Source organism: Nannospalax galili, unplaced genomic scaffold (assembly GCF_000622305.1).
Source record: "Nannospalax galili isolate Female #2095 unplaced genomic scaffold, S.galili_v1.0 scaffold510, whole genome shotgun sequence".
In the NCBI taxonomy this organism is placed as follows: Eukaryota; Metazoa; Chordata; class Mammalia; order Rodentia; family Spalacidae; genus Nannospalax; species Nannospalax galili.
The window spans coordinates 858,926-880,434 of NW_008329677.1; the positions used below are offsets into that span (position 1 = coordinate 858,926).

At 38.7% G+C, this 21,509-nt stretch overlaps 1 protein-coding gene across 5 annotated transcripts in view; it reads right to left on the reverse strand.

The window, feature by feature from the left end:
- Kiz (kizuna centrosomal protein) overlaps positions 1–21,509 on the reverse strand; it is a 142,820-nt gene that overhangs the window by 120,569 nt on the left and 742 nt on the right. For 4 of the 5 annotated variants that reach the window (XM_029567604.1, XM_008841289.2, XM_029567598.1 and 1 more), the window contains exons 2-4: positions 13,952–14,014; positions 9,515–9,677; positions 1,462–1,554 (exon numbers count right to left, since the gene is read on the reverse strand). In XM_029567604.1, coding sequence (XP_029423464.1) covers positions 1,462–1,554; positions 9,515–9,677; positions 13,952–14,014 — 319 coding nt within the window. The remainder of the gene's footprint in view (positions 1–1,461; positions 1,555–9,514; positions 9,678–13,951; positions 14,015–21,509) is intronic. The other variant, XM_029567607.1, reaches the window with a different exon arrangement.

The following is a 21,509-nucleotide window of genomic DNA, read 5'->3' on the forward strand; positions in this document are numbered from 1 at the left end:
AAAATAAGTCTCCTGTTTTACTTAAGTACCATTGACACTGTCATACTAAGAAAGTGTCTGTGATGAATGGCATAGAAAAAACAAACTGGTTTGTAGATTAAAAACATGTCAATTATTTTATGACCAAATGTCAAACAGAAAAACTTTCTGAACAGTTTAGAAATCTATTGCATCATACCACATTTGCTCTATATCTAATGGCATATAAATCACTTATCATTAAAGGCCTTTTTATATAGGTCAAGGCTGCTGGCGCGTGCTGTTTTGTATCTTACAGTTTAAAGAATGTTCTAAATTCTAGCTTTTTAACTTTTTAATCTATTGGAAAAGAAAACTAAAACTTCCTATAAACTCAGATTAATGCCTGCTAACGCACTGAAGAAAGGAAAACTAAAACCTTCCTCCTACCATAAAAACAAAATAGTGTGGCCTCTGTTTCTTTTCTGATAAGAGTCTTAAATACCCAACAGTTAACTGCATAATAACATTTACTGGCAGCCAGGCAGCCTGCTTAGCAGATATATAAAGCAGGTAAAAGGAGAAAAAGTTAATTTCTTGGCTGAATGATTCCATCGGTAGCTATAGGGCAAACCTGAAAGTCTTTTAGTAAAGTAGCAGTTGATTCTTCTATCAATCTGTAGCACACATACTCTTCCAAGGAAAGCATTAAATATGAAAATCATATCCCGTTATCATCTGTTTCCAGCTTTCAGCCCAGTAAGCTTTTCTTAATGAATGCTGCAGCCTAAGGAACAAGCATGCTGTTGGCTTCTCTGAATAATGGAGTGATGCTACCATTTCTGCTTATTACAATATCGACTGGCTGAGGGGGTTTCACACATAGTCACAAGTGACTACTCTTGCCAGCATGCTCCAAGTTATTACAAGATGTTTTTAGACATTTCATCTAAAAGAGCTTTACTGCTTTTAGTGAAGAAAACATCTATGGTCTTGAGCAGAATCATTTATATGGAGATAGGCAGAAGGATTAGAAGCCTGTATCACGGCAGATACATAGCAGAATTTATTTAAGTATTCCTTGCCAGTCTTTGTCTATTGCTTAGATATCTTTTCTTTTCCACTTTTCTTTTCTTTCTACTTTCTCTGTGAAAAGGTTCAAATGTACAAAATTACACATACAAAGGAAAGAATAAAATGCATTTAGTTATTTTTCATTTAAAACATCTCTCATTCCAAGAAAAAGTAGCTACAAAACACTGATTGGAAAAACACAATTTTGCCTTCTAACAACACTGAGTTTTCTTTGGAATCCTAAGCCAAGTAACTGCCTTTCAGCAAATTTAACTAGGATTTAAAACAATATTCTATAAGCAAAATTCTTCAAATAATCATGGTTTAATAAAAAGATTTTGATAATAAGATGATTTCATTTAAAATATCTAATATGTGACCATTCTAGAAATTGCCTAGAAACAGTGGTTTATCATTTTAATTTATTACCTTTTCTCTGTCTTCATTTTTCAGTTCATCTTTCATTCCCAGGCTAGCCTTTGAGAGTAGATGTGTCATCTTAATTCCAGTCTCATATTCAGTCTAAATGTAAACAAAGTTTGACTGTGTGATAGATATTATTGCAAGTAGAACCACCCATATCATGCCATCTTTGCAACATGAAAGGCAATGGAGTAGAAAGTAAAAGCCAATTTTGCCAAGAAATTCAGCTTGTTTTAGAAAACAGACAACTTCACCAATAACACATACCAAAAATAGAATTTTATAAAATGTTATATATATTTTTAAATAAAGCAAGGCTTAATGAATTTTTACTTAGTCTTCTGCCCATTTATAGAATAAAACCTCAACAACAACACACATACATGCACACATACACACATGGTACTCTCTTTAAGCTATCATGAAAAACCAGTTAGTTGATTATAAAAGCTAAATATTAGATGTTTTCTTTCAAAGCATAAAAAAAGGATTTCTTATCTAAATGAAATACATGGGCTGGAGAGATGGCTCAGCAGTTAAGAACACTGGTTCCTCTTACAGAAGACCCGGGTTCAAATCCCAGCACCCACATGGCAGCTAACAACTGTCTGTAACTTCAGTTCCAGGTAATCTGACAGCCTCTTCTGTCTTCCGCGGGCATTGCATGACACAGGTGCACTTACCTACATGCAGGCAATATACTCATACACATAAAATAAAATAAATAACACACACACAAAAAAAATCATGGTCCTAAAAGTCACAGAAATTTAGTATATTATTTGCTAGATCAACTTAAATAGATTTTATTTTCTAGGAATAATAATACTGTAGACAGTCAATCATAAGTACCATAAGAATCAAGTTTGCTCTGGTACTGATAACTCCATCAGGGAGTCTGCATTATTACCTCACTATAACTGATGAAAATGATCAATCATAAAAGGACTTTCTCCTAGATGCAAAGCAGGAAGCACTGATTCAGTATATTGGTGCTCTAAGCCTTAAAAACTCAGTGGTTGCAGCCCATCACAGGTAGGTATCAGGACACTCTAAATTAGTCAGTTTTGCATATAGCTAGAAACATACTTATGAGATAACCACATTACAAGGCTGCTGGCTCTCAGTCAGAACATGAAATAAGCCTGAACTTTGTTTTGACCACAAAAATAATACACAAGCAATAATAACCAAAACTAAGTATCTGCTTTCTAATACGTATAAAGGTATTATATATTTCCCCACTTTCACTAACAAGTAGAGATTTTTTTCTTCTAGCAGATGTTATTAATATGATAGAGGGCAGTTGATGATCAAACAGATATGCAGGTAAAGTTTTATAAGATCAGTGCAAATAAAAAAATAAGATAAACTAAGAAAAGCAAAGAATAAGGCAATTACCAAATATAGTTATGTTTCTGCTCTGCATCTACTCCTTTGAATTTAGATATGCTCAATTTCTAAGTCTGAAAGTCTTAAATAGGCATACTTGACAGACACCAAGAGAAAGTATATTTTACAAGGAATGAGAAATGTACTATAATATAAATGTATAAAATGAAAATACATAAAACCTTTGACTATAATTTTTTTTTTTTTTTTTTACTGTTAAGATCAGTGAGTAGGGTACTGGGCTGATTATAGGGAATCATTTCAGAGTCACCCACTAAAGACAACACTTTCTTATGAAAACAAGAGAGTTTTGTTCAATTCATTATGCTGGAGCAAAATGTTAAGTGGTAACTGCCCAAGGGTTTCCTAAAGAATAGAAAGAAATGTATCCTGAAGAGCCTAATCTAGACTGTTCTCAATATATCTCAGAACTTTACTGAACTATAGGGTACTCTTTCTAAATTACTGATGCAAGGGGCTGGAGAGATGGCTTAGCAGTTCAGAGCACTGGCTGCTCTTGCAGAGGACCCAGGTTCAAATACCAGCACCCACATGGCGGCTAAAAATTGTCCTTAACTCCAGATCCAGGGGTTCCAATTCCCTCTTCTGTTCTCCACAGGCATTGCATAACACAGGTACACCTTCATACATGCAGGCATAACACTCATACATATAAAATTAAAATATTACAAAATTACTGGTGTAAAACTGTATAATGTATTTTGAAACCAGAATGGTACTATCAAAATTGATAATAAATACAAACTACAACTCTGTACCCTGTAGAAGAAAGAACTGCCAACTACAATATTTTGTTCTTTTTCTTTACCCTTGATAGGCTATTCAGATGCTTAGTAGGAATTATCTATCAGATCCAGCTTTTGAATGCTAGAAAGTTTTCAACTTTAGGACCATAAATCTCCCTAGTTTCCACCTCCTCAAGAACCATACTTAAGCAAACATTCTACTATTTTAAAAAGTCTATTTAAGGGCTGTATGTGGTGGTGCACACCAGCACATCCCAGGACTCAGGGCAGAGGCAGAGGCAGGAGGATGGTAAACTCAAGTGCAGCCCAGGCTGCACAGCAAGACCCTGTTTTGAAATTTAACAAAGTTAAAATTTTGAAAATACTGTACAGATTAGTCTTCCCAAGACTGTCCTTACTAAAAATGTCTGATGCAACATCAGAACACATGTCCTTGTTTGCATCTTCATCTCCAACTAGGCATGTTCCATCCTCATTTCTTCTCTGAGTAGGCCTTGTGTATTTCTTCTGTTTCCACAAAACATCATACTTGTAATATATTTCTTCTCTTCAGTGTGGATTCTGCCACTCTCTGTTTCCTTCCTGACACACGGCCTAGACTATTCATGGTCAGATCTGTGGTTTGGAGGGAACTTGAACAACTCATGTCCCAGTAGCGTTGCCAAGCCCAGAGCCCCTATAAGGATAATCCTCTCACCATCTGCCCCAACTTGGGAAATCTGTTTTAATAAACAGACAGCACTGAGTGAACCCATGTGGTAACCCATTCTGTCTGTTACTGCACTGCTTTATGGAACCAGCTTGATGCTGTTCACCTAAATTTAAGTGGGCTTCATCTGCACAGCATGTCCTCATATGGTAGTTTATTTCTGCCGAATCACTGAAATCTGGTAACAATGAGCTCGGGCAGTGGGAAGAGGTGACAGGGTTCTTGTAGCTGTTTCAGGCCTCTGGGATAGTTCTCCAGGTTTACAACACACCTCATTTTCCTTTACACTTCTTCCTGTGTTCTCATTTTCACTCCTTCAGTTTCCCTTCCTCACACTACTATTTGACAGACAATGCCACCACTACCATTCTCCACTCTGACTCTCTTTTTCTCCTGGTTTCTAGAATTGCACAGCTAGTTCTGTTACAGGCTAGGGGGACAGTTAACTAGATACTTAAGATCAGCTGTTCCTTCCTGCATATGTTATAGTTGAAGAAATGGGTGCAGTGAGTATTAAATTGTTCAGTCTGACTCTCTCTTGAGTATGACATAAGACTACACAGTCTTTTGTTTTCTCTTCCCCCATTTTTTCCCAATATATGTGCTTCCTCCTAGATGGCAGACTCTCACCAAAAGATATGGAGATTTATTTATTCAACTAATACACATATCAACAGGAAAAATATTGATTGATTAAAAAAATGAGATTTGCTATAGATTTTGCCTTTTAGGAGTCTTAAGGTCATGCCTTGCCCAGTATCTGAACCTGAATGAGAATGAAAAAGATTTTGTCTTCTTAAATTTTATCCCCCTCCAGCACACATAACCTAGTGACAATTTTGCAAGGGAATCACATCTTCAAATAATGGCATTGTATCTTTAGAATGCCTTTGCTATTTAACACAAATGCTTCCTGGGAAGGTATATACGGTATATAATCAACACTACCTAGTTCTCACATAGGTAGTCATGGTCAATAAGAGAAACAGTCCAAAATATGGCAGAATTAACTTTCAGTAAAGTGGGAAGTCTCCTTGCTTACTGTGAACCATATTCTAGGTTAGACACTTAGAACACTGAAATACTAAGACAAAGAGCTCACAGTGAAGCTGAAAGAAATAGATATCTAAGCAATTAGAATATCATGAGGAAGTATGAAGTAATTATGACACGGACCTAAGGCAGACCAGGGAGTTAAAAGGCCTTCTAGTTGAAGGAGGTGTGAGATAATGTGGAGCAGTCAAGGAAATGCAAATTGTTTGGCAGATTTAAAGCACTGTAGGTATGTGTGAGTTTGTGTGTGTGTGTGAGAAAGAGTGCACATGTGGGGGAAATTAAGATGTAGAGGAACAGTGGGATGATACAGGGATAGAAGAGGTAGAGAGGATCTGGGGGAGAAAAAGATGGGGGCTGATGATAGTATAGACAGGAATAGAGAGGGTGAGAGATGGAAAGGGAGGGAGAAAGCTAATAGAGGGAGGGGAGGAGAAATATGTATGTGCAGCATGGGCTGTGTAAGCTGAGGCTAGGGTGGTAGGCAGGTAGAGACTAGCACCTGGACTATGTCCTGAGACATAATCAGATGACTCTCACCCTGGTGAGGATCCTCCCCAAATACTCTGACATGCTGATCCCATGACTGGTACTACTGCAGTGCGGAAGGCTGTGGAGATGTTAGTAATACTCTACACAAGTCCCTGGGAGCTTTTCTGGGTGCTTTTAAGTTCTAATATCTGGCTATCTGTGTCTAGGCCTCCTCAAAACCTGTGGAGGCTGTCCTGCCTACAGGAGTACATGGTTAAAATCTACTACCTGCACCTTTGCCCATCAGTTTTCAACCCACACTGCTCCAGAGCCACCATAAAAAATAAACTGATTCAAAATTAGTTAACTCCTTTTCAGCTTTTACCCATTTAAAAAGATTTTAGCATTACATATATAATAAGGTGGGATCACCCATCTCTACAGAAGAGAAATGGACTTACCATAATTTGGGAAAAAATCCCACCTCTTCCAAATTGCTTCAACTTGTTCTACTTTCTAGAATTCCACCAGTTTGAAATTTGTACACAAACTGTTCTCTATTTGAGGAGAAACATTATGGCATTTGGGGGTGTCGGCAATGCACTGTAAACATCTTTCTTTTAAGTAATTTACCCAAGGTCAACAAAGGAGGTAAAGATCTGCTACCACACTGGGAAAGCATTAAGATGGATCAGGTGGTTCTGTCATACCTAAGGCAAACACTGGACACTGACACAAAAGGTCAGCATCCTATTCCAAACCTCTGCTTATCACTAAATTAATGGTGTCTGTTGCTAGCTGAGTTTTTTTTTTACATCACTGTAGAGTTCCATGGGCACATGGCAATCATTCAGTTTTGGACTCAGAGTAACTGCAGAAGCCCAATGCTGCATGGATCTCATGTCCTTCCAACTGTAGCTACAGGTCTGTTCTTTTACTTCATCAGAATTATTTCAAAAAAGGATACCTTACCTCAAATTCAAAGCAACATCATCTATGTGATTTTGAACCATGTTTTAAAGTTTTCCATATTCTTATATAGGTTGTTATTATTTTCTTTAAAATGGTCCCGTATACTGATATTCTTTCCCAGCTCATTATATAAGGTATGAAACAATTAGTTGTTATACACAACTAATGTGCTAAAATACTTAAAAAAGATGATTTCAATTCCTTCCTCCTATGTTTGATAATAAGAAATCCACAGTCAGGTAAGGCCACAATATGAAAAGAAGAAGAAATTTTCTGTTTTCTTTATTCTGTTGGGAAGGTACAGGTGCATTCTTAGTCTAGCTCTTTGATTATCTATATGAGATCTCTGAGAGGTGGTTTATAATGTGGACAATGACAACTGCTTCTGAACATTAAGTATTTGACTGGAATACTAAAATACAAAAGTTTGCTTCAACACAACTAACCACCCAAACTGGGTTTCCAAATCCCCCTTTCTGATTTAAATCAATTTGGCTGGGCGTGGTGGCGCACACCTTTAAACCCAGCACTCAGGAGGCAGAAGCAGGTGGATCTCTGTGAGTTTGAGGCCAGCCTGGTCTCCATGCTGAATCCAGGACAGCTGGGGCTACAGGGAGACCCTGCCTCAAAAAGACCAAAAAAAAAAAAAATCACTACAATTTCTCAGGTGAAAGGCTAATACTGTCTGGGGCAGAGAAAACACATGGCTTACCTAGATAATCTATGCCTCAAAGGAAAGAAAAAGGCTCAGAACTGACAGGGTCATGCAGAAAAGGGAATAAGAGCTAATATAAATACTTCCAATGGCTAGTAGTGTAGCTCAGTAGTAGAACACGTGCCTAGTATGTTCAAAGTCCAAGTTTCAATCCCCAGTGCCCTAAAACATAGAGACCTTTACTGGCTAAGTTTGGAACAACAGGGACAAAACTAAGTATTGTAATTGATAATATACTAACTAAATAAAAATTCAGAAGTTCATTGTGTTAATGAGAAAGAGAAAGAGAGAGAAGGGGAAAAGGAGGAAATTGTTCTTTGTCATAGAAGAAAGTCAGTTAATGGAAGATACAACTGAAATTGCTACTTTAACAACCTCCACTACAATAACTCATTCAGGAAGGTTCAACAACAGCTCCCCAGGTAAGGAGGTAAAAGGATAGTGAAGAACGTGATATTCTAGTAATGCCAAATCTTTCCATAGACTATTTATCAATTTACAAAAGGAGAGGAGCTGCCTTAAAATAGAGACCTCTAGAGATCACCATCTTAACCAACAGCTCAACATCAGCTCAATCTCAGGTGGGATCACTTAATATCAGGGAATTCCCTGATTGGATGCCTCATGAAGCATTAACTTACCTATAACTATTAAGCAAAATTAACTAAACATGCAGCACTCGTAGCACAAGCCACATTTTCAGGGGTCAATAACCACATGTGGTTGGCTCATCAATACTGAACCAGACAGCACTAGCACAGACAGAACATTTTCAGCACACTACAGAAAGTTCTACCAGGCAGTGCTAGTCTAAATCACATTTCCTGTTCACAGGAAACAGGGAAATTCTGGACCAGGAAATCATAACTCAAATTCCAAATAACCAGCAACTAGCCTGGCTTCTTCAAAATAGTCAATGTCATAAAAAAAAGAAATAGAAACATTTGAAATTAGATTAAGAAACTTTGAAAGGCACAACAGTAGCATGAAGCCCAAATAATATGTAAACCCTTGTGAGTTCATGGTCTAGAAATAGAAGACACTTTTTAGAGGAACTGGGAAAATTTGTATGTGACCTGAATATTAAATGATATTGTGAATTTGTTATTTATTTTTTTAGGTATGATAATATGACTATGAATATTTAAGAGTCTGCCCCGTATGCACGAGGGTACAGAAGTGTCATGATGTAAGCAGGAGACTTTGAATAGCTCAGAAAGAAAAGCCAATATGCATACACAAAGCAAATCCAGCAAAATATTTATAACTGTTGCATGTAATAGAATATGTGCTCATTATTATAATTAAATTTTTTTTCTGTATATTTGAAATTTTTGCAATAAAATTAGCTTAGGGAATGGGGAAAAAGGGAGAAACACTGAAGCCAACTTCTCCTATAACAGTATTCAGGTTGATTAAGCTGGGTAACAACTCCTGGCCAGTACAAACATAAGAAGGCCCAGCTCCTGGGCCTCCATCCTGGGCATAAGTTGTAGAGCAGCACGTGGCTACACACTGGGAGGCAGTAAGGTACCAGAATGAGAGTGCCTCCAACAGCAGTCACTGTATCTAGGAGCCCAGGAGCATGAAGGTGAACTCCTGGGGTCATTTCTACCCCTCAATGCTCCCTATTCCCAGTGGACTCTTCACCAGAAGAGAGGGGTCCAGACCGAAAAGAAAAACATTGACTCAATTTAAAAAGGGAAACCATTTCTAGAGGAAACCTTAATGCTGCTCAAATTCAATGATTCTACCAACAAACAATCCTGTGTCAGACCTGTAGAGTTGGTAGTGGTTAGGGATGCTGATTGTGCTGCAGATATTCAATTAATTTGACAATTATAGTAGGACTATTAGAAAATATTACTTCAAGTCCTCTGATCAAAATTTGCCACAGGGTAATCCACAAAAATAAAACATTAGTGATGGTCACTGATCTAGAAAAGATGTTCAAACACACAGTAAAAAACAAGATGTTACCTTCAGTTTTTGAAGTTTCTCTATATTTGTGGCAAAGTGTTCAACATGAGTTTGAACAAGCTCAAATTGCTTTAAATATCCTTGGTTTCGAATATGAGCCCTCCTTTCAGATTCACATATTTCCTTCAGGTATTTCTTTAGTTTTGCACATTTCAGCTTGACTCTACAAAAATAAAAAAAAGTAGATCATAATAATAGAATCCAGCTTTAACAAACTTAAGAATAAATTCTTTTTCTTTTTTTGGTCTTTTTGAGATAGGATCTCCCTGTAGCCCCAGGTGTCCTGGAACTCACTATGTAGACCAGGCTGGCCTTGAACTTACAGAGATCCACCTGCCTCTGCCTCCCAGTGCTGGGATTAAAGGCATGCACCACTACGCCACACCAAGAATAAATTTCTTTAACAACACTGTTAATGAGACAATAAAAATAAAAAATCTTACTCAAAGCACTGAAACCCAAAGGACAGAATGCATATACATTTTTAAAGAAAGGAAATTAGTGTGGTTTCACTAATTTTGTACTGGCTACAGAATGGCATAACTCTCTGGAGCAATATACATAGGACCATTTGATAACCTTCACACAGTAAAGACTTAAATGCTGCTGTTGAAGATAGAGTCTCACTATGAAGCCTAGGATGGCCTGGAACTTATGGTCTTCTTCCTTAGACCCCCAGTGCTGAAATTATAGGGGTGTAGAACCATGGTCAGCTACACAGATTTATTTCTTAAACTGAAATATGGTTTCAAGAGTGGTGTGTCTGTGGCCATATTCAGATGCACAGCCTGTGTCCTAGTTTGTTCTTCATTGCTGTGACAAAACACTCTGACCACATCCAACTTGGAGAGGAAAGGAACCTGGAGACAGGAACTAGAGCACAGGCCATGGAGGAACACTGCTTACTGGCTTGCTTCCCTGGCCCCTGCTCAGCTTGCTCTCTTATCCAACACAGGCCCACCTGCCCAGGGGTGGCACTACCCACAGTGGGCTGGGCCCTCACACATCACTCAACAATCAAGAAAATGCCCCACAGACATGGCCACAGGCCAGTCCAATGGAGACAATTCCCCAATTGAGGCTCCCTCAACCCAGGTGTGTCAAGTTGACACTAAAGCTATCCAGCACAGCCTGTGAGCAGTTTTTATATAACAGGCAATTTAAAATTATTTGTTCATAAAGAAATAGAACCAAACTATAAACTGCAAACCATAAAATTAAGAAAATTTAAAATCTGAAATACAAAAGGCTATTATTTAAATAATACAAAAGCATTTGTTAGACATTAAACACATTATTAAAGTATTCTATAATGGCATATGAAATGTGAGAAGACCTTTAGAGACTGATTCAAAGTGCAATATGGAAAGGTATCCTGGATAGCTCAAAGTTTACAACCTTCTCTCTCTCACAGACCAACACTGCTAATTTTCTTTCTTCTTTACAACTATTTGAATCACAAATGAGTACCTGCTAAGCAGCATTTATATTATTGGCTCAATAAGATTTCCATATTCTTTTATCAAGCAAAGAATAAGTTTAATAAGTCACAAATATATTTACTTTTCCTTCAGAGATTTTCAAAGATGGTAGGAAATTTTAAATTTAATTAGCAAGAGACTTTAAACTTCTAACTCTAGGCCAACAATTTTTTTTAATTTATTATTTTTATTTTTTATGTGTATGCATGTATTGCCTGTGTGTAGGTAAGTGCATCCGTGTCTGTGCAATGCCCATGGAGGACAGAAGAGGCTGTCGGGTGCCCTAGAACTGGAGTTACAGACAGTTGTTAGCTGCCATGTGGGTGCTGGGATTTGAACCCGGGTTTTCTGCAAGAACAACCAGTGTTCTTAACTGCTAAGCCATCTCTCCAGCCCCCAACATACCTTCTTATTCAGATACTTAGTAAAGCTGCTTAGTAACCATGACTTCTCCATCCATCCAATTCTAGTCTCCTTTCTTGCTATTAACCTTAGCCTTTTTTGTTGTCGTTTTTTTTATATAGACCAGGCTGGCCTTGAACTCAGAGGAAGATCCAACTGCCTCTACCTCTTAAAGTTTATCATATGTCGCACATCCATCCATGCAATTATTCATATACTCAGCAGTCTAAATATGAAAGCCATTAGCTACGGTCAACAAGAAAAAACAAACAAATTACAGTGTGATGAATACTATGAGGGAAACCAAAAGGAACTTCTCAGACAAGCAAGCTGACCTAGCTGAACACAGCAGGGAGGCCCTCTCAGGGACACTAATTTTTCCAGGTAAGGTTTGAAAGATGGATAAAAGGTAATGAAAACTGGGGAAAGTAAGATGAAGAAATGAAGGAAAGATCTTCGTGACAGGGGAATCAGCATGTTAGAAAACTCAAAAGGCAATAATAACAAAGGTATTGAAAAAATACTAATAAATTATTGACTCTTACGCTAGTCCAGATACTGATGGAAGGCTTGATATATATTAGTAGCTTATCGGGTACTTAACTGTCATTCCCATTTAGCAAATGGAAGCACAGAATGTTATCGTAACTACCCTACAGTGATTTGGCCTAGAGGTGGTCAGTCTTAGACCAAACCAAAGGGGTCATAATACCAACACAGCTACACTATTCTACACGAGATCAAACCCAATTTAAAAAACTGAAGGAAAAAAAACAAAAACAAAAGCAAAAATCAAAACAGCCATGTGTGGTGGTGCATGCCTTTAATACCAGCACTCAGGAGGCAGAGGCAGTAGATCTTTCTCTGTGTGTTCGAGGCTGACCTGGTCTATAGAGCAAATTCCAGGCTAGCCAGGGTGACATAGTGAGACCCTGTCTCAAAAAAAAAAAAAAAGAAAGAAAGAAATTACAGTTACAGTCAGTGTAGAATTTTAAAAGGAAGAAGGAGAATAAGGGCGATGCTGCATTTAAAACAGCGATAAGAAAGACTCTGAAAGCCTGCTGCTGAGTAGAACCCTCCAGGCCCTCTTTACATTTTTCTTGATGCACCTTTTCTCTAGCCAGAACAACCTGACAGCATCACAGCATCTTCTTTCCCTGGGTGCTTTTCTGGGTCTGCAGCATGAAAAGCGTGGATCTGAGGTGTTAACTCCATCAGGGCCCACCTAGAGAGAATACAGCATCTCTTCCTTTGCTTGGACACTCTATTTTGAGGGAAGCATCTACTTTGCTCCTCTGAGGCTCTGGCAGGAACTCCAGGCAGCTCCTATGTTCTTCTTCATAGTCCCACTCTCTAGTTTCACCAGACAACTTCCTCAGATAAGCCACCACAAACACACAAACCGTCCTGCCAGATTCTGCTTTCTGGAGGAACCACATGGTTGATGGGAACCACATTAGTATGGATTTTACCTACAGGCAGTCTAAGAAAGCCCATTTTGGACAAATCATATCCTCTGTGTTCCTGGATATAAGAGAGAGGAAGATAGCCAACTGGGAGCTTAGTGAAGGCTCCCATTCTCTCACACTCACTTCTCTTGCCCAGTATGCCAGGAAGCTGCCCAAAAGGCTGCATGGAAAGTCTAAACCCTGTCCTCTGTCCCTGTAGCCACTGGCAAAAAAAAACCTGGCAGCTGCCACAATCTCTGCAGACTTGAGCCACTCTTGAGGCCTGGGTTTCTCAGTACTGCTATTTCTTCCAGAGACAAGACAAGCTCTTTCTTATCTCTTTAGAGGTGCTTGATGCATATGGCTGTCTACCTTGACTGGAAACTTTGAGAGTGCACTAGAATTTAAAACTGAAGAAGAGTTTTGAAAGTGAAGAAGTAAATGGACATAATGGGTAGTTTGAAGGTTTCCTTGGCTTTTCTCTAGTCTAGATGAGATCTTTTCATTTCTCACTGTTAATATGACACTGATAAATCACAAATGTAGTGCTATTATAGTCTGAAATTCTTCATAAGAATAATACTGGAGGTAATGCATACATTTGGCTTAAGGATCAAATTCGGGTTTTTATAAAATAGAAATTAAAATATTAAAAGTCTCTTTTAACATTATAGTAAGAAACCTAAAAAAGGGTCTCCACTACTTACAATAACTTCAATAGTCATTCTCAAATATCCATGAACAAATGCAATAGAGGTAACCCTGCCAATAGCAGTGTGCTGAAAGATCAGCTACAATAATTACATGCTTTAGTCACTACAGAAGCTAAATTTGTTTAAACTGTAAGCAAAAGGATCTGACTATACTTCTTATTTTAAAACACTTAAGTAAAAGCATATTCTTGAAATAACACAAAACTAAATATGAAAATGTTTATTAATAATGATTATATAAAACTACAGCTTGCATTTGAAATTATTATGCATTGGAAATAAAAGAATGGTTAAAATATTCCAACTACAGAATTTATAACATAACAGTGGGGATTAAATTTTGATAAATATCTATAAACAAGTTTGAAAATTATCACCACTGTCATATCTTACCTGCACTTATCAGACTTATTATATTCATAAAGTTTGTCTTCCAGGTCCAATCTCTTCTTTTCACTATAATAAAAAATAGCGTGGATTTAGAACATGATGCCCTTTGAAATCATTACACCTTTGTGAGAATGCTTGTCAATCTATTTAAAAAGCAGAAAATGCCAGGTGTGATTGAAACGAAGATATAAAAAGATAGATTGCCAAGGAAGCAGGGAAAAAACCAAAAGGACCACCAATCTGAAGCAAACACGCCTGCAAACCAAGCCCACCAGAGGCTAGGACAAGAGGATTAAGACTTTAGGGGCAGGAGCTGGAGAGATGGCTCAGCAGTTAAAAGCACTGGCTGCTCTAGCAGAGTACCTGGGTTCAATTCCCAGCATCCATATGGCAGCTAACAACTGATTGTAACTCCAGTTCCAGGGGAATCCAACACCCTCTTCTAACTTCCTCGGTCACTGCATGACATGTGTGTACTTGCACATATGCAGGCAATACACTCATACACATAAAAATAAAAAATTCTTTTTTTAAAAAAAAGACTTTTAGGCCCAGTCCAGGCTACATACTGAAGACCTGTCTCAGAAACAAGGACTCAACAAAGAGGAAATGTTTGAGGAAATGCCAGCCTGAGCTACATGAGACTCTGTCTCAAAAACAAACAAATGAGGATGGAAAGATTGCTCAGTGCTTAAGAGCACCAGCTACTCTTGCAGAAGAACTGGGTCAGTTCCCAGCACCTACATGACATTTAACAACCATCCTTAACTCTAGTTCCAGGGGATCTGATGCCTCTTCTGACCTCTGTGGGCACTGCGTGCACAGGAACACTTATATACATGCAGGCAAAACACTCATACACATAAAATAAAAATAAAATAAAAAATTTTAAAAAGCAAACAAAAAAGACTGAACTCATAATAAAAGTGAAGATAAAACAGTATAATTACTTCCACATTAGAAATTTATATTGAAATCTTGATTATTACTTCTTCAAAAGTTTCATAATTAATTGGGTACTTTAGTAATGATTGATGAGGCAGTGTGGGGAATTTGTCCTTAAATTACAAAGACAGAAAGATTTTTAAGTATATCTGGGACCCTGTGTCCCTGTGGTATTACTGCCAAGACTGAATGAATGGAGTCTGATCATGAAGAATCATTCAAAAGCACCAGCTAGAAGGTCACTTTCTAGAATAAATGTTGTACTTAAGAATTGCCAGGGCTGGAGAGATAGCTCAGTATAAGAGCACTGGCTGCTGGTACAGAGGACCAGGGTTCAATTACCAGCACCCGCAGGGCAGCTAACGCCCTTAACTACAGTTCCAGAGGAATCCAAGGCCCTCTTCTGATCTCTGTGGGCATTGCATGACACGGGTGCACTTGCACACATGCAGGCAAGACACCCACGCACACAAAATAAAAATAATAAAATATTTTTTAAAAAATTGTCAGGGAGTCAGGTATGGTGGAACACACCTTTAATTCCAACACTTGGGAGGCAGAGGCAGGCAAATTTCTGTGAGATTGAGGTTAGCTAGGTCTACATAGCAAATTCCACACTACTGGGCCTACAGGGAGACCCTGTCTCAAAAGACCAAAAAAAAAAAAAATGTCAGGAATATGAAAGACAGGGACAGACTGTGAAATCATCCAGGGCCAATCAAATATAAACCGTATTTCCAGATGAAACCCTAGACCACAAAAAAAAAAGGGACATTGTTGGGACAACTGGTATCTGATGTAAGTCTGTGGATGGGTCCAGCAAAGCTGATTGAGAGGGTCATAAAGTGGTTGTCTACAAGAGCATTTTTGTTTTAGAAACAAACAAGATTTCAGTAGTGATGGGCCATCATACTTACAGTTTCAAATGGTTAGATAGAGTACTGATTTTTAGATAGGTAAGTGGGAACACTTTCTTAGTGTCAGGACTTAAGGGATCTGGGCGAGGGAAATATCGGAGGACTTTGTTCCTCAACTTTTTTGGTAAGCTTCAATTTATTTTAAAATAAATTTTAAGGGGCTGGATAGATGGCTCAGCAGTTAAGAGCACTGACTGCTACTGCAGAGGACCAGAGTTCAATGCCCAGTACCCACATGACGGCTAACAACCATCTGTAACTCTAGTTCCAGGGGATCTGATGCCTTCTTTTGACCTCCACGGGCATTGCACATGGGTGTACTTACATGCAGGCAATACACTCATACACGTAAAATAAAAATAATATTTTTTTAAAAAATAAATAATAAATTTTAAAATTAATCTATGATGTCTAATGCAAAAGGACCACAGTTTCTTTGGAAATCCCAAACTATACATTCTTTTAAATAATGAATGTAAAATGCCTTTGTTCCCCCAGGTCTCCCTTCAGTGGATGTAGATAACTGCTGGTCACACTTCCTCTCTATTAAAACTCTTCATACACTCCAAACCACAATCAAACACATTGTGGCCCTCTATTTCATGCAAAATGGGCTAATTTTGTCAACTCTTCATCTCTGGCCCATTTCTAATACCTTCCTCCATTGCTTCAGCACCGTTGAATGCTAAGTCCTTTATCTCTGTTTTAAATGGAAGGCCTATATAACTCAATGAAAAGGTGGGAAGGCTTACTGATAGGCTGACTATACAATTCCTACATATTAAACCTCTACTTTGGAATCTTTTAAATTCTACCTGGATGCTTACAAAACCCATGCTTCAGTCACTTGCTTGCTTCCCGCATCTGGGTTTTCGCAGCTGGGTAGTTCTGACAGGGCTGTGTTTTCTCCATTTTAAGCCACTTGTTATACTGTTTTTGCCTCAATAACACAATTTTCCATCATCCTCAGCTTATTCAACTAATATATCAGTATCAATTTCTGGACCATTATGGTATGTTACCCCAAATCAATACCCCCATTGAAAGCAAGTGGGGCTGGTTAATGGACCCTTTAAAGGATGTTTTTATATATAATAATTGTAAGCATCAATTCCACCTGTATGTTTCTACCACACTTATGGGAAACTGTACACACTGTAACAAGTCACTCCACTAGACTCATAGATTCAATTATTGACTTTTACCACAATGCAGGGAAAGCACTGCATACATATAGAAAAACATTCAGGCTACAAAATTACACCTATGTGTGAATACAGTTAAGATGACTGGGCTCAAAATATGACAGTCTCAAAGGAGAAGCCCAGTTACCAGATCAGCTAACATTTCAATGTTTGCCCCTAAAAGAGCTGAAAAAGGGCAAACTGTGATTGCTGTCACTGTTTTTAATCTTACTCTCCAGAAGATTCTGAAATGATGAAGCATCTTTGACTACTATCCAGATTGCAATCTTTGAAATGACAATGGACTTTTAGGGGACAGTGGTCCCTATGGTCATTGAGATTGGTTTAAAAAAATTAGATATATCTACCCTCTCAAATAGGACAGTTATATTACTTATTCAGTTTCACAAAATTAAAGTTTTAATTAAAAAATATTTTATCACATTTGTGTGTACTGCAGTGCACATGTAGAGGTCAGAGGCCAACTTCCCTACGTTGGTTTTCTCCTGCCACCATTTGGATCCCAAGATCAATTCAGGTCATCAGGCTTAGCAGCAAGTGTCTTTACCTGCTGAGCCATCTCACCAGCCCCAGCTTTAATTTTTTTAATTGAATTTTTGTGTATTTCATATAGAACATCTCAATCAATCTTAATCATCTATATATCCCTTTCCCCACTGGCACCCTCCCATAGCCCCCCCACTGGAATTCATACATTCTATCATTTGTGTTAAGGCCTATTGTGTTAAGTTAGTGCCCCTAGATGTCCCTCAGTACAAGTTTATCTACTGAGGTCTAGTCAGCCTATCTAGAGCTCCTCACTTTAGGAAGATTGGGGTCTGCTGTCCATTTCCCCAGTTCTATGCCGAGTTTTTGTCTGCTTGAGTTTGCATGAGTCTTGTGCATGCTGACACCATTACTGTAGGTTCAAATGAGCAGGGTCCCAGGAGCTTGTAGGACTCTCTTTCCATATGGACATGCACGTCCTCCCTGGCTCTTACAATCTTTCTGCCCTCTCTTCTGCAATGGTCTCTGAGCCCTGGGTGAGTGAAGTTTAATATAGGAGTACTGTCCAAAACCCAGCATTCTGCAGACTCAATCTCTATACTTTGGTCATTTGTAATTTTTTGTGTTCCTGGCCCGCTGTTGCATAAGGGAGCTTCATTGATGAAAACTGAGATATTTATTAGTGTCCTCTTTACCCCTTGTTCTATGTTCCATGAGCCTTAGGTGTAGAGGTTGCATTGTAGATGTGCCACTTAGGCTTGGGTAATTCATAGTCAATGTCTGTGTGTGACCAGTTGTGGTACTCTGTAATAGTCTCTGTCTGGTACAAAAGAAGATTCTTTGATGAGTGGTGATTAGAATACTTTTCTGTAAATATAAGGATATTTTGCACATAGTAAGAAATTACATCAGTCTATGGATGTGACAGTCTACAGATGTGACGGTCCTGGGGTTTTCTCTAAGATCTATGACCTCTCCAGCCATGTGTATTGGTTATGTTTACAGTACCACACATGAGTTTTTTGGTTTTTTTTTTTGCTTTTTTTGTTTTTAACAAACAAACAAACAAACAAAAACCTCACTAAGAAGATGGCACTTGCTGCTCTTGCAAAAGACCCAGGATCAGTTCCCACCCCGTGGTGGCTCACATCCATCTGTAGCTCTACTTCCAGGGAATCCAATCCTCTCTTCTGGCCTCCACAGGTAACAGGTGTGGATGTGTTGCACATACAGACATGCGAACACTCTATATACATAAGGTCTCATGACTCATCACCGGCTAGCAGTCATGCTTCCAGGTCTTCCTATAGCTTTCTGTATCTAACGTTGTTTATCTTCTATCTTGTATGTAGTGTGCATTAATTACAGTTACTTACAGATTCTTAAAATGAAAAATGAACACACATACCCACAGATTTATAATGACTTAAAAATAAAACAAATCTTCAAATGTAGGACCATGAACAGGTCATAAAATTGAACCTAAATTTCTTATATAATTTCAACAGCCTCATTTTGCTTAATAATTAAAGCAATAAGTGCTAAACATAAAGTGGGTAATCATTACACAGTTATTGTACCATAAGGACCATAAACAGCCAGGTGTTCCTGGCACAGGAAGCAGAAATAACTCACTATTAACATAGTTCAAAAAGAATGCTATCTAAAGCACTACCATTTAAAGGGTGGAGATGGCTCAGTGGTTAAAAGCACTGGCTGCTTTTGCACAGGTCACTGGGGTTTAGTTCCCAGCACCCACATGGCAGTTATCATCTGTAACTCCAGTTCTAGGAGATATGATGCTCTCTTCTAGCATCTGAGGGCATTGTATGCACTGGTACACATGTGCAGGCAAAACACTCATACACTTAAAAATAAATACATCTTTTTAACCAGGCGTGGTGGTGCACGCCTTTAATCCCAGCACTTGGGAGGCAGAGGCAGGTGGATCTTTGTGAGTTCAAGGCCAGCCTGGTCTACATAGTGAGTTCCAGGGCAGCTGGGGCTACAGGGAGACCCTGTCTCAAAAAATTAAATAAATAAATAAATTTTTTTAAAAAGGAGGCTGGCCCGACGTGGTTATGCATACCTTTAATCCCAGCACTCGGGAGGCAGATGCAGGCGGATCTCTGAGCGTTCAAGGCCAGCCTGGTCTACATAGTGAGTTCCAGGACCGCTAGGGCTACAGGGAGACCTTGTCTCAAAAAGAAAAAAAAAAAAAAAAAAAAAAAGGAGGCTAGGGGCTGGAGAGATGGCTCAAAGGTTAAGAACACTGACTGTTCTTGCAGAAGACCCAGAGAAGACCCAGGTACAAATCCCAGCACCCACATGGCAGCTAACAACTGTCTGTAACTCCAGTTCCAGGGGATCCAACAGCCTCTTCTGTCCTCCATGGGCATTGCACAACACGGGTGTACTTACTTATATGCAGGCATACCACTCATACATAGAAAATAAAAATAATTTTAAAAAATTAAGTTAAAAAAAGGAGTCTGGAGCTGGGTGTGGTGGTGCATGCCTTTAATCCCAGCACTTGAGAGGCAGAGGCAGGCAGATCTTTGTGAGTTTAAGGCCAACCTGGTCTACAAAGTGAGTTCCAGGCCAGCTGGAGCTACAGGAGACCCTGCCCCCAAAAGACCAAAAATAGAGGCTGGAGAGGTTAAGAGCACTGGCTGCTCTCGCAGAGGACCGACATGGCAGCTAAGAACTGTCAGTAACCGCAGTTCCAGGGACACTGACACCCTCCTCTGACTTCTATGAGCATTGTACGACATGGTTGCACTTATATACATGCAGGCAAAACACTCATACAAATAAAAATATATAATTTCATTTTTTTAAAAAAGCACTAGCATTTTAAGATCAGGTCTTTGGCTATGAAAAACTAATAAGTAAAGGCCTGGGGTAACTAGGCCACTCTTCAATTACAGCACACACTAAGCCAAAAATACTAAATCACAGAGTCTTGTTTTTTAATTTTTAGGTATGGTATGCAGACATTAATCTCACCTTGGAAATATCAGAGGATTGACTTTTCCTGGATAACTGGAAAATGATCCTGGAAAATGACTGCTATTTCGTGGCAATATGAGGATCCTCGGTTCAACATTCATAACTCGCAGATGCTAGCTGACTCTGGGATTTCATCCATAAAGTCAAATATTTTCCAAAACACCTCCTCCACCCCATATACTGTACTGTGAGCTAAAGAGTCTTTGGGGGGGGGCTGGGGGGGGCAGAGGATTCTGCCTTCCTAGAATTCTCAATCTGGGCAAAACAGGTCACTTGCGCTTTCACTAAGAGTCTGGTAAGAATACTGAGGGAGCCAGTTGTGACGGCACAGGCCTCTAATCCCAGCACTGGAGGTAGAGGCAGGTGAATCTTTGTGAGATCGAAGCTAGCCTGGTTTACATAGCGAGTTCTAGGCCAACTGAGACTACAGGGAGACCCTGTCTCAAACAAACAAACAAACAAACAAACAAACAAACCAAAGAATGCTGAGGGTACAAAAGTCAGGGAAAGGATTGGGATAGGGAAGACTCTGCAGGGAGTGATTTTTTTTTTTTTTAAGTGGGAGATGAAGTGATCCCAAGGAGAGGCAAGTGGGAGCTTGTCAGAAACAAATTAGGATGTAGAAAAGAAGATAAAACATGGACAGGAGAGTTAGTAAGGTTTGTTGTAGATATTTTATTTTTTTAAACACGACAAAAATTTAAAACGATTAAAAATATAGCATAAGGTACAGTCCCTTTTAAGTCTCCCTTCTGCCTTATCTTACCTGTAATTGCTGTTATCATCTGAGAATTGTCACAGCTCTCCTGTTCACCTGAATCATTTTGTAACTTTTAACACTCATTAAACATTTTGTTTATCAAGAGATCCAAAAATCTATTTCCTTTCTTGTCAACTAATGAGACATCTAACTCCAATTAATAAGAGTTCCAACAACTTATCTTTCCTGCGGTGGGTTATTTATAGTCAATTGCTTTATAATTCTCTTTCCCTTCT